Genomic DNA, 13,201 nt, shown 5'->3' with positions numbered 1-13,201 from the left:
AAGCAGCCTTAACCCAGAGAGCTCAGGGTCCTGTAACGCAGAGCGCTGTTATTCATTGTGACCTTCACTGAGGAACCAAAGATGTTGGCTGGTTTAGTTACAACCAGTAAAGAAATGAATCCTTTTTAACAAGGAGGTCAGTGTAGTGGGTAAACTGAGTTTTGCACTCAGTAGTTTGGTTTATGTAAACAAAGCGTTGAGATGAAACTGCTAAATTTGTTTTCTTCAGATGATATCACTCTTATTTGAATTCCATGTATATTTGTCAGGAAAAAAAGGAACCAGTTTAGTGACATGCTCCAAAGGGAGCTTATATTTAGTAAACGGGCTGATTTGCAGCAGCGTTATCTGGAGGTTGTTTTGGCCAGAGTTCATAATCACTGTGGGGGTTTGTACTGGGACTTTAAAATTTCTTATAAAAAACATCTATAATAAACTTGACCTGATTTTTTAAAAACATTTTGTGGGTTAAAGAGTTTGTTTTGATTATTCATGGTTTTGATTACAGCTTATATATAATAATGTAGGTAGCGTTCATCTTTGATTAGGATTCAACAGCACATTAGTTTCAGTATTTCTTTTTAAGTTAGCAGATTATTTTTCGTCCAGAACATCAGTATACCAGTTGCAGGGCAGTCCCCAGTGGAATAGCCTAGGGTTAGGAGTCTTGCTCCAGGGCGCATTAATAACAGAGTAACTTTAGTTCCTTGCTGTTGTTTTTCTAAACATGATGCAGATGGACTACCATTGCTCTACTACTGCTACCACCATGTTGAACTTTTCTAATGAATCTGTCAGAATTTGTTCTCATGTGTGTGCAAACCCATGGCCTATGTGTTTGCGTTGTCTTATGTTGTGTACCACGCCCCCTTGTTCTCCTCGTTAGTCTTGATTGTTCATCGGTGTCACTTGTGCCCTGGGGGTGAAGATGTCCCTTATTTAAGGTCCTTGGGTTTGTTGCTTGTTCATTTTGTATTTTGTCATCATGTTCTGTGAGCGGTGTATTCCAGTAATCAGCGTTTGTGTCCTTCCTTTTAGTTCTAGTCTCCTGTTGTTGTCAAGTTAATTAGTCTAGTCTTGTTAATGCCTAGTTCACACTACATGATTTTAAAATGTCGGGCTGAACTGTGCAGTTCACACTACATGACTTGCTCTCAGTGAAATCATGAGTGTTCAAGTTGTTTAGCTGTTCACACCACACAACACAACGTGATTGATCCACAACAGGAGGTAACTCACTACACGAGTTAACAACGCACTACATAGAGATACAACCACGATCGGATGATAAGAGCATATCATTTGTGACTCAATGAGAGCTGTTTCAGTACTATAGTACGGTCTAAATCTTGAAAATAATCAAATAAATAACGAGTTGACAACAACACGATTCTATCTGGTCTAGAAACCATGTTTTGTAACGAAAAACCATGCAATAAAACGATCCAGAAATGACGCGAAACTGCAGAGAAGAACACAACACACGAATATGGACGTCAGACGGAAACTAGTGCTGCACACTGTTTGCTCGACGATCTGCTCTGAGAAAAAAAAATGCAAAAAAGAAAAAGTAAGATTTACCTGGTGTCCTCAACCTATGCGTTGCTATGATTGGCTGTACTCATGACATCACTGAGATTGAGTCGCGCGACTGCTCGAGATATCTAGCATGCTAGATATTTTTCTGAGCTCGGTGACCTGTCTGCGAGGTGTCTGCGAGCTGTCTTTGATGCGTTGTTGGCTCTTTCACACTAACGGATTGGCGAGCGTTAATCGTCCGCTAATCGCCCGCGATTTGCACGCGATAACACCCTGACTTGTCGGCAACTCAACGATTTGCAAAACGGGCTTAAATCGGGCTTAAAATCACGTAGTGTGAACTAGGCTTAAAGGTACACTATGCAGGATTTTTGCAGTAAATATCCAAAACCACTAGGCCAATGTTATATATTTTGATTAGTTTATTACTTACAACATCCTAAATATTTCCAACTATTTGTAAATCGTGAGAAAATTGAGATTTTTATCCAAGGAAACTGGGGGTGTGAGCAAGGGTGAGGGTCAACCTGGTTTCCGCCAGGTTTGACCTCGTACTGCAATAGTAACCATGGCGACAGACATTGACAACTGGGTCGGTTTTGCCCGTTATGCCTAGCAGGATGCTCACGCTGTTGTTTTTTTGTTCAAAAATTATGGACCATGGCAGCAGACTTTGTGACAAAAAGAGGACTAAAATGAAGATCAACATCTTTCGAGATGCGACTAACTTTGACTTGACAGAGATGCGAGTCAAGTTAGAGAATATGATCTGTATGTTATTCTCTAATGTTAATCTAGCGTAGTCTCATTCAGGGAACAAACAACCTAACTTAAAACCTAAATCTGTTTTATTACTGTCTGCGTTTGGGTTCATATCCGCATATCGTGACATAATCAGCATTTATTGTGGTGCTCATTGTCCTACAGCCTAATTCACTCTGCGTGTGAGTAATATTGTGGGAGTAATAATATTGGGCTTCTGTGTTTCAAGCCAAGTAAAACTATAGCAACTTTTTTTTCAATATTAGACGAATATACTGTTGTTCTATGTAGTTACAGGGTAAGTGTGACATCTGTGGGTTGTAAATTAAAGTGGTGCTTGTTACCCTCTTGTTCCATTAAGTTACAGAGTAAGTACAATAAAATCACACACACTGACTCGGAAAACTTTATTTGAAACAACTCGTACATTTACGACACTTCTGCTTATTCATTTAAATTAAAACATTTTCATTTCAAATACTAAAGTCTTGACAGAAAGCAGCACTTAATCGAGGAAGAAGCCAAGCAAGAGAAACAGAAAAAGAGGGACAAAACTTGCTACTTTCTGTCAGTACTTTATTATTTGAAATGAATCAGATTGTGTGTATTTATTACTACATGCAAAAAGAGGGTAACAGGCACCACATATTTAAAAAAAAGGTGCAATAGTTTTAGTTTTACTTTTGATTTGAAATACAGAATGAAATTAATCAGGCACTTTTTCAATCTAAAAAAAAATATATATATAATTTTTAAAAAGCCTTTATGTATTGGTACACAAAAAGGTATGCAGGGAATGTTCTCATTAAATTGCTCCCAAACGTAAGATTGTTGCCTAATAGTAGAATAAGTATTAGTTCTAAAATGCTTAATAGTTTGTTAATTTCCTGGTTGTAACCCCTTTATTCCCCAAACTTGGCATTGTTTCCTTATACTTGTACACATACATAAATTATAGGTACACTATAATCACTGAAAGGTATGCTGTAAATTCATTTGACTTCTACAGTACTTTGCAGGTTGTAATTTAAAGCATTATCAAATCTTTTAAAAAATGTAGTTTAAAACGCATGTGCCAAGGTCATAGTATGTTAGATTTTTATTTTATTTTTTTAAATATTCATGTTGGTTTCATAATTTGAAATTATATTTTCATACTATTTAATATATGGAAATAGATATATTAAAATAATATATTATTTTAGTCCTAAATAATTTATTTTCCTTATACATTGAATACATTTATCAACATCTTATTCATTATTAAAAAAGGCTCTTTTTTTTCATTTTAAGGTAAAAAATATTTTCTCACGTTTTTGGGGAGTTGCACCACATTATTTTATGATCTGAACTAAACGTGCTTTGTCATAAAAAGGTCAATATTAATTTGTGGATATTAAGAAATATTATTCATCTATTATGTATAAATACCCAGATTTTTTTTTTTTTTTCATCTTCTATTTGATCACAATCTTTTTTAAAACATTAAAGCTATTTATAGGTTACATGGTTACAAATGAAATTTAGGGTCAAGCATTTGGATAACAATGTAATGATTTTCTCAGAAAGTCCTCTTGTGAAATGCGTCACTTAATCTGTGATATCCCACTGCTCAGTTCCAATGTCCCAGTAGCTGTCAGAACTAAAATATTTTCTGAGAAGGCTGATCACTGTCTGTCTGAGACTGTGGCCTTGTTGCCTTACGTGACTATTTATGGTGGGAATTAGGCTATGGAAAAATATGACAAACTGCATTCCAAGACTTAAACTGGAAATGGTGGAAAAGAGCACACAATGAGTCTCAGAAGAGCTGAGGGGGAGCAGTAGATGTTCTCATGCAGGGTTGTGTGGCCATCTTACATCCATAAATTACTGCTTTGCTATTCCTACTAAATGATATACAATATGTACATGTCTTAAGGATGAAGATGATGTTGACAACGATAGTGCTGAAAATTGTAATATAGTGATCAATTTAAACAAATGTGACCAAATGAAAATGTCTGTTAAGCATATTGCATATCTCTTTTCACTTTAATCATCTCTTTTTTTGATGGTCAAAGTAGGGCAATGAGGAGTTAATTTGGACCTGTGAGATTTTACAGTGGGTTTGGGCATTTGGGATGTGACTTATAATAAAAGTACTAATTTTTAACTCCTGTGAAGTACTTATGAAACAAAAGTGAAAAGTACAGATTGATGAACCATGTTCGGTATTTATTTTAGCCAGCACTAGTCATTTAGCAGTAGTACGGAAGTTTTTGTGTTATTTTACCAACAGTGATGCACAAAATGTCATGATTCTGCCATCATGTCTTAGATTTTTCCTGGTCTTGTGGCAGGATCGTGACAGACCCATGTTTTGTGTACAAGCGCATGGCCTGTGTGGCCATGTGCTTGTGTTGTCTCGTTACATAACCCCGCCCTCTTGTTATCCTCGTCTTGTCATTATTGTCTAGTCAGTGTCACCTGTCCTCGTCATTAGTGTTCCCTATTTATTCCCCTTGTGTTTGCTGTCCTGTGTCGGTTCATTGTGAAACCTACCGTGAGTTCTGTGTTTGACTTTATCATACTTTGTGTTTGTATCAAGCTGTGAGTATCTAGTTGAGAGTCTTGTCAAGAAGCGTTTGTTTCTATTGTTAGTTCAAAGTCTTAGTCTAGTGTGTTATACCCTGTCCTGTTTTGCCCCATCGTGGGTTTTTCTTTCTGTTTTGTCCTTTAATAAACCCCTTTGCACATCATCTGCTGTCTGCTATTGGGTTCATCAGCCATCCACATGACAGAATGAACCGACCAACAAGAAACCCAGCAGACAGCAAGCCTATTTACCCTACTCTGCAGCCGTCAGACCCCGAACAATGGTGGCAGTCGGCCATCACCGACAGCCTGGAAGGCAAGCTTCCTTTCCCTCCTCAGGGAGAGTTGACCCTGAGGAAGTACGCCCAGGTCGTGGAGAAGAGGAGGTTTTTCTTGCCGGAGATTCTGGTCAACCGCTACTTCATCGCGGGTCTTAACGTCCATCCTCCTCTAGCTGAACGTGAGAGACTGGTCAGCCGCCCGTTCCACAAGATGGTGGACAGTCTGTCACAGAGGGAGCTGCAGGGTGCTACAAGGCCTTCATCTTCCGCTACACTTCCTGTGATCCCTGAGGGTCGTCTGTTAGCTGTTGCTACACTTGGGGACCAACCCAGTCTTGCCGCGACTCCTGAGACACCTTCCACGTCCATCAGTCTTCATGGTAAGCGTGGAAGGCACCCGTCGTGGGAGTCAGCATCCGAGTGTTCCTGCCCGGAATCCTCCTCGCCTGCAGTGAGCTCACCTGTTCCGGTAACGGTTCCTGCTTCACCTCCCTCTCCGGTCACTAGTCTGGCTACCTACTCTGCCCCGCGACCCAGGAGGAAGAAGAGGAGGAGAGGACCTTCGGGTTCGCCGTCTCTACCCCCTCCTGAGCCCGTGATGGCTCTCCAACCCGCCGCTGAAGTCGGAAGCGCTGTTCCCTGCCCCGCGGCTGTAAGCGCGATTCCGGTGGTTGCAACAGGAGACACCGTTCTTCAACCTGCTGCAGAAAGCGCCTTTTCCCAGTCGGCGTTGGGGAGATCCATCCCAGAGACTTGTACTGAGAAGGTCGTCTCTGAGTCTTCTGCTGTGTCTGCAGAGGAGAGAGCGGCAGCAGATTCCGCTGCAAGGGCTGTGGTACAGTCCGTTTCGGCTCATCAGGAGATGCCAGTCATCATCGCTGCCAGAGCCCTGTCCGAGTATTTATCCCGTCTGGTCAGAATTCTTGATTGCCCAGTCAGTCCTGTCTCATCCCCAGTCTCTGTTTCGAATGCTCCAGAGAGCGCCGATCCCAGTCCAGAAACAGTCTTCGCTGATCCCAAGTCTGCTACACAGAGCACAGATCTCAAGCCAGCTGCAGTCTTCGCTGATCCCAAGTCTGCTAAACAGAGCACAAATCCTAAGCCAGCTGACTTAGAGGCTGATCCCAGGCCAGCTGCCAAAGCTCCACAATCGACTGTTTCGCCCCGTGTCTTGTGTCCCGCACCTTTGCCTGCTTGGTCCCCCGTCAGAAGTCCCGTTACCTCATCCTCTGTGTCCTTGGAGTCCTCTATGTTGGAGTCTGCTGCTGCCAGTAAGACTGCATCCCCGTCTGTTTTCCCGGTCTTCCCTGGCTCCTCTAATTCCCGGTCTGTTTCCCCATTTGTCCCTGTCCCCACTGTTCCTGGACTTCCGTTTGTCTCCCCTGTCATGGCTCAACCCCGGACTGTTTTTCCCTTGTCCCACACCACTCCTCCCAAGCCCGCTCGGTCCTCTCGTCCTAAGCCCACTCCCCGTGGTCCCAGGACCCCTGTCCCGCCCACCCACCCTGGACTGTCGCGCAAAGACATTGTGTTTCCTCCCCCTCCTCTGCCCTGTATGATGTTTTTGATGTTTCATCCCAATCCTGTCATTGTTTATTCTTGTATGCCCTTATTATTATTTGTTATGTATTGTTGGTTCTTGTCTTTGTCCCAGTTGGTCTTGTCTCATGTTTGATGTCTCCTTGAGGAGCGTCTGGAAGCCGCTCCTTAAGGTGGGGGTTCTGTCATGATTCTGCCATCATGTCTTAGATTTTTCCTGGTCTTGTGGCAGGATCGTGACAGACCCATGTTTTGTGTACAAGCGCATGGCCTGTGTGGCCATGTGCTTGTGTTGTCTCGTTACATAACCCCGCCCTCTTGTTATCCTCGTCTTGTCATTATTGTCTAGTCAGTGTCACCTGTCCTCGTCATTAGTGTTCCCTATTTATTCCCCTTGTGTTTGCTGTCCTGTGTCGGTTCATTGTGAAACCTACCGTGAGTTCTGTGTTTGACTTTATCATACTTTGTGTTTGTATCAAGCTGTGAGTATCTAGTTGAGAGTCTTGTCAAGAAGCGTTTGTTTCTATTGTTAGTTCAAAGTCTTAGTCTAGTGTGTTATACCCTGTCCTGTTTTGCCCCATCGTGGGTTTTTCTTTCTGTTTTGTCCTTTAATAAACCCCTTTGCACATCATCTGCTGTCTGCTATTGGGTTCATCAGCCATCCACATGACACAAAATGCAGACATACATTCATTTGTTTCAATGACATTCAACAGTTCACCCTTTTACATTTACATTTATTCATTTAGCTGCATGCTTTTATCCAAAGCGACTTACAATTGCTATATATGTCAGAGGTTGCATGCCTCTGGAGCAAATAGGGCTTAAGTGTCTTGCTCAGGGACTCATTGGTGTCTCACAGTGGATTTGAACCCGGGTCTCTCACACCAAGTCATGTGTCTGATCCACTGTGCCATCACCACCCCTCAGCAGATTTACTTATTGATCATTGTAAATTAAAATATTTATAATTAGTATATTAAAATACCACATTAGTATCTATTTTTTTTGCCATCAGTCATGTGTATCATCAAGCTCCGACAATATCTTGGTTTTTGGCTAATTTTAATTTAGAGTTGTTGTCTCAAGAACAGCTACAATCGGATCAGTCAGATTCACAAATTAATCTTTCAGTGTGATTCGTGAACCGATTCAACAGGTTAATAGGGGTTATGCAGAGCGCCCAGTGTCTAAGCATTTACGGTTTTCACTTCCGTTCACATCTGCAGTAGGTGATCTCTGTCTTTAACTGGTAATTTTTGGGTTATTTTGTTTTATTGTAATAAAATTCTTATTTATGATGAAACTTTAGTGTATTTGTTTTAATTAAAATGTCACGAATGCTGAAATATCAGAATCGTCAACATCCAAACAGCAGATCTGCTCTGTGTTGTGGAAAATTAACTCTGGGGTAAGTTTCCACCAGTTCCCAAAAGATGAGTCAGTCAGGGCGATATGGGCCAGAAAGATTAGGTGTGATAATTTAGTGATAATGCAAAATTAAACTATACAATCTGGAGAATAAACACATTAAATATTGAGAATAAAGTTTCGAGGAGAAGTCGAAATGATATAGAGAATAATGCATTCGATTAGGGTTCATTGCATAACCTACTGATAGGGGACACGGCAGAGTTGGATCACTAAGTCAAACTATATTTTAGACTCTCTTTCAGTAACAAAGAAATACTATAAATTATGACAGAATAATAATTAGCATACAAACTTTAAAGAGAATTTGCAAGTGGCTAGGTCTTTTTAGAAGAAAAAATCTGTCCAATTTGCGCGGTGTACTCGCAGTGGCGGCCGTAAGCATCTGGGGGCCCATTTCAATAACTAATATTGGGCCCATACCCACATAAAACATAAACATAGAGCATGATTCCTGTTGGTCTGCTTCAATTGTATATTTTATTACGTCCACTTTCAGCTTCATGAACAGGAGGCTCAACATATAAATAATCCAACCTTATTACTAAATTATACGCCCCTGCGTAGACCTACACCACAAAACTTGTTGAGGATAAATTCTTTAAAATTTAAGAATCCATTGCGGATGTAAGCGCTCTGAAAGCGTCCCAAAAGACGGCTTTGAACCTTTCACAAAGACCTCAAACAGAAAGCACAAATACTTTCTTTAAAGGAAATTTTGTATTAATTGTATCTTAATTATAATCAATGTTTCATCAACCAATTGCCTGGATTTAATAAATAAGTAAATAAAGCAGATATTTTTCTGACTTTTCTGAAACAATTCTGACTTTAAAACATGAAATTTCGACTTTATATCATGCATTTCTGACTTTATAACACGCAATTGCGACTTTATATCGATCAATTCTGAGAAATAAAGTCAGAATTGCGAGATGTAAACTCGCAATTGTGTGGAAAAAAAAGTCAGAATTGTGAGAGAAAAAGTCACAATTACCTTTTTTATTTTTCATTCAGTGGTGGAAACAAGCTTTCATAGTAGCTTTCTTGCCTCAAAGACCTGAGAAGAAATATCTAAAATGTCTACTTCTAAAAAAAGAACATTTCAAAACGAAAGAAAACGGACTGTTCTCTGCTTATTTAATCTGTATGAAATGTGTATTTCTCTCTGGCTCGTTCACTACTGTGAAGATCACGATTAGCATCGTCAACTTCATTTTTGCAGGTGACAGTGACACAGAAAACACTTGTTCATAAACAACTAAATTGTCTCCTTGCTATATTCGACATTTTCATAATCATTTTGCCGGATCTTTGTGACAACTTTTAGGTGCTTTATTAGCAGCGTCACCCTTACATGTTACATGTTGGACAGTAAGATAATTAATTCAGTCATTCATTCATTCATTCATCACATTTGTCATTATTCTAACAATGTTTTAGAAATCTAAAACACCTGCCAGAATAGCAGTAGACATTAAACCTACAGTCAGGTTAACGTTACCTAAAAACATAACAGAAGGTTTACCAGCATAAACACACAGGACATTGTAGTAATTATACTGTTGGTACAATAACCCAGTCGCTAAAATGCAGTCTTCGTTTGATTGTTTTAACGTTAATTGTAGGCGAGCAACAATAAAAGACTAAACTAATGTTACTGATAGCATACAAGTGTAAACAAACTACTGATAGTTAGATATCACTAAAATCAGGTGCCATTAGCAAAAGCTAAATATACTAACCCACATAACGTTACCTTCATAATTATGAATGAATGAGGAGGCGTAAAACTTAAATTCTTTATCTAACAAATTACTCGGGGCTCTGGACGTCCATTTGGCAATACTGTACATCTGAAATTGATATTAGGCCTAGCTCCTGGAAACCCCAGCTATAGAAGGTCGCCATTACTACGCTGAATTTACCTCTGTAGCTGACGGCCGGAAGTAGTTAAACCCGTTTTGTAGAAGAATGTTGCACCCCTATTGGAAAGAAACATGTTCACAATTCAGGTTTAGTTTAGCTTCCGGGGGGAACTCCATGCTGCGTCAGCTTCTGACACTATGGGCACACATCCTTGTGTAAATAAGGCACGTGTAACTTCACGCCCATACCACAGGCCGATTCAGAATTATGACGTCAGATGGAGCGCCCAAGGGAATAAAGGGGTGCCTGCAAACACGTCATCAGCTTCATTGTGTGGAAAACTCTTGTTTTTTTCAGGAGTTAGTTTAATACGGGCAGGAAAATAAACATTACAGAATATTACACCGAGTGATACACACGAGTTGAAGGCTATGTCAGTTGTTTAGGAATGGAGCACACACTTTCAGCTCCACTCCCGCTTGGCTCTCTTCTGAGTGATGGAAATCAAGCATCTGTGCCTTGCGGTTCTGGCTCTGCTTCTGCTGCGGCATCACGGCGGCTGTGATGGTGGAGATCTCTCTCCTAGCCATATCAGCGGCTCTCGTATCTGTGTAGCGGCTTCTTCCAGGTTGGACATGACTCATGAGCAGTTTGCACGCTTCTGGTTCTGAGGAACTAGATATGGAGTCAGTAACAGACATCTAAGTCTGATACAGTCCCTCCTATCAAAGGCCTGGATAAAATGAGGTACTCGAATATGAGTTATGCAAAAATCGAGGGGATGCATTAGCAGGGTTATGGACAACTGCCTTGGGTTGAAGAAAATTTGGCAAGCTATCACTACTCGGGGACTTCTTTGTTACTGAATGCTCCTGTTCTGCCATCCAAGCCATGCCAGATAACATCTAGTCTGGTTGGCCAATAGTATGTGTCGACAGGTCAGGCTTGTGCTGCCCTGTCCATCATGGTGGTGCTGCAGGCACACTAGGCTGATCTACTCAAATACCTTAACCAGGGTGAGGGTCTATCCCCTAAGGCAGTCACTGAACTGTTCATAGCCCCTCTACACCACTAAACAGTCAGACCACTTCATCGACCTATCCATGGCGGCAGTGGTGGCAATAGTAAGGTTAACCTGTTGTGCGTTAAGGAGAATTACAAGACTGTCCTCCTTGATGCCTCAGGCTCGCCTTCCATGCTTTTCGACACTGCTGTCGAGACTGTGGTGGAGAAGTACAGGGAGGCGAAAGCACAGTCAGCTTCCTTCAAAAAATATGTCCCTTGTCGGGTCCAGGCTCTTCCAAAGTCTTCTGGTTCTTCTCCTTGTACGACTTCTCCGAGGAGTAGGGGGAAGAGGCACCATGTTGGGAACAAGAAGGGAAAGGAAAGGAAAGACAGGTGATTGGGCTTAGTAAAATGTAAGCTTTTACCCCTCTCTTTTTCTTCCTGGTTGCTTCATTCTTTACTTTTATGCACACCAGGAGATTACTGTGTGAAGTGGATTTTATTTAAACTTGGATTTTACATAAACCATATACATTTTGACCATGTTAGTGAGGTGCCATAATGTGTGGTTTTAACTATGGTTATTACGATCTAAATGTATGCTACTATGGAAGACCAATGGTTAAAACAGTCAGAATATATAAATGAATAAATGTTATTCTGATGTCAATCCGCGTTCACGAGTCCGCAGTGACACTGCTGATGTAAGATGCTACTGGCGTGTATCTGGTAACCAGTACACGGAAGAGAATACAATGCTGAATAAAGTTGTAGTTTTAGTTATTTTTGGACCAAAATATATTTTCGATGCTTCAAAAAATTCTTGCTAATTATCCCACTGATGTCACATGGACTACTTTGATGATGTCTTTATTTCCTTTCTAAAAATTTGAGAAAATTTGTTACTTTACTACATTCCAAAACATAATACTGAACTTTCTACCCTGCTATACTTTTATAATACATATTGTTCCTCGTAATTTCAACCTGAAAAAATCACTGAACAGATACTTGGAAAATGTACTTTCTTAAATACAGTAGGTTAACAAAGTAAAATTACTTTACTGTCCACCACTGTATAGAAGAACACAGAGTATGAAATAAAATATGTAATTCTGAGATAAACTTTAAATAAGTAACAGTATAAGATATAAACTCACAATTATGCGGAATAAAGCAATCAGGAGAAATAGATTTGAAATAAAATGATTTAAGTCTTGATTTCACACTAAATATCATCTGTTAATCAAAAGGTTAGATTTTACAGTACATTTATGCTTTAACTTCTCTGTTTTCAGTTTTTCAGATTATGTGAATACATAATAATTATTATTTACCATTGTTTGACAAATTTTCTGGGGTAAAATTATATTTTCAGTAAGAATTCACACTTAGGAATTTCGTATGATGGTGCAAGATTTCTCAAAAATTTCCATTTAAGGTTTGAAAAAGTCTACTTTTTTGAACAGTGCTCTATACATTGCAACACCTTAATGGACCGTTTTGCCCACAAAATGTAGGCTATATGAAATATAAAAAGCGTCAAAGCTGGTATGTGTTTTTCATGGTTTCATAATGTCATTTGATTAAATTGCAAATATAATGACTGTCAGTTTTCTCCATTTCTTTTCTTTTTTTTCAAGCTGTGACCACAAATAATGAAATAAAATTGTAATCTTCTTTTTTTTCCCTCTACCTTGGGATAGATATAATCCCAGCAGGAACAGAGTAGAAGCAAATATCCTTGTTTCCTTGAAGGGGTGAGATATGGTGTACTCAAGGGAAGGAAAATACAAGTAAACATGTTTTTTCCACTGTTGCCTGAATAAACCCTTCTTTTTGTGCTGAGATTGAATGTTTGAGCACTTATTTATTTAGTCTTGTGACTTCTACTACCCCTTGACCCTTGCTCTTATGCAGTCTCTTTAAGGGTGATTCATTTCCACTTGCATACAAAGGAATGACTGATATTATTTAAATACTCTTTTGTGGAGTTATTTTCTGTGATAACACTGGTAACCTTTGCCATCAAGTTACTTCATCATCACATATCACAGAGTCACCCTTTATAATTAGTGTAACTTTGTTTCAGTAAGTGTTCCTTTTGAGGTTTAGTCAAATGACTGACAAGGTTTATCTTACCTTAAATGCGATTTAGTTTATAGTGTTGTGGACAAGGATTCTAGATCAGGTCATCG

General features: G+C 39.8%; 2 protein-coding genes across 3 annotated transcripts in view; both read left to right on the top strand.

Annotated features, from left to right (window-relative positions):
* cnnm2b (cyclin and CBS domain divalent metal cation transport mediator 2b) overlaps positions 1-13,201 on the top strand; it is a 48,989-nt gene that overhangs the window by 13,320 nt on the left and 22,468 nt on the right. The gene's annotated exons all lie outside the window — the stretch shown is intronic.
* Positions 4,604-7,353, top strand: LOC148978529 (uncharacterized). Its single transcript, XM_089132197.1, has one exon. It carries the CDS (start codon positions 5,086-5,088, stop codon positions 6,832-6,834), a length of 1,749 nt encoding a protein of 582 aa, XP_088988323.1. The 5' UTR covers positions 4,604-5,085; the 3' UTR covers positions 6,835-7,353.

This window comes from Pimephales promelas, chromosome 6 (genome assembly GCF_988280905.1).
Source record: "Pimephales promelas chromosome 6, fPimPro1.hap1.1, whole genome shotgun sequence".
Classification (NCBI taxonomy): Eukaryota; Metazoa; Chordata; class Actinopteri; order Cypriniformes; family Leuciscidae; genus Pimephales; species Pimephales promelas.
This window is presented reverse-complemented; position numbering and strand designations above follow the sequence as displayed.

Coding starts and splice junctions, on each gene's coding strand:
- LOC148978529 (XM_089132197.1), top strand. CDS start 5,086: ATGAACCGACCAACAAGAAACCCAGCAGACAGCAAGCCTATTTACCCT.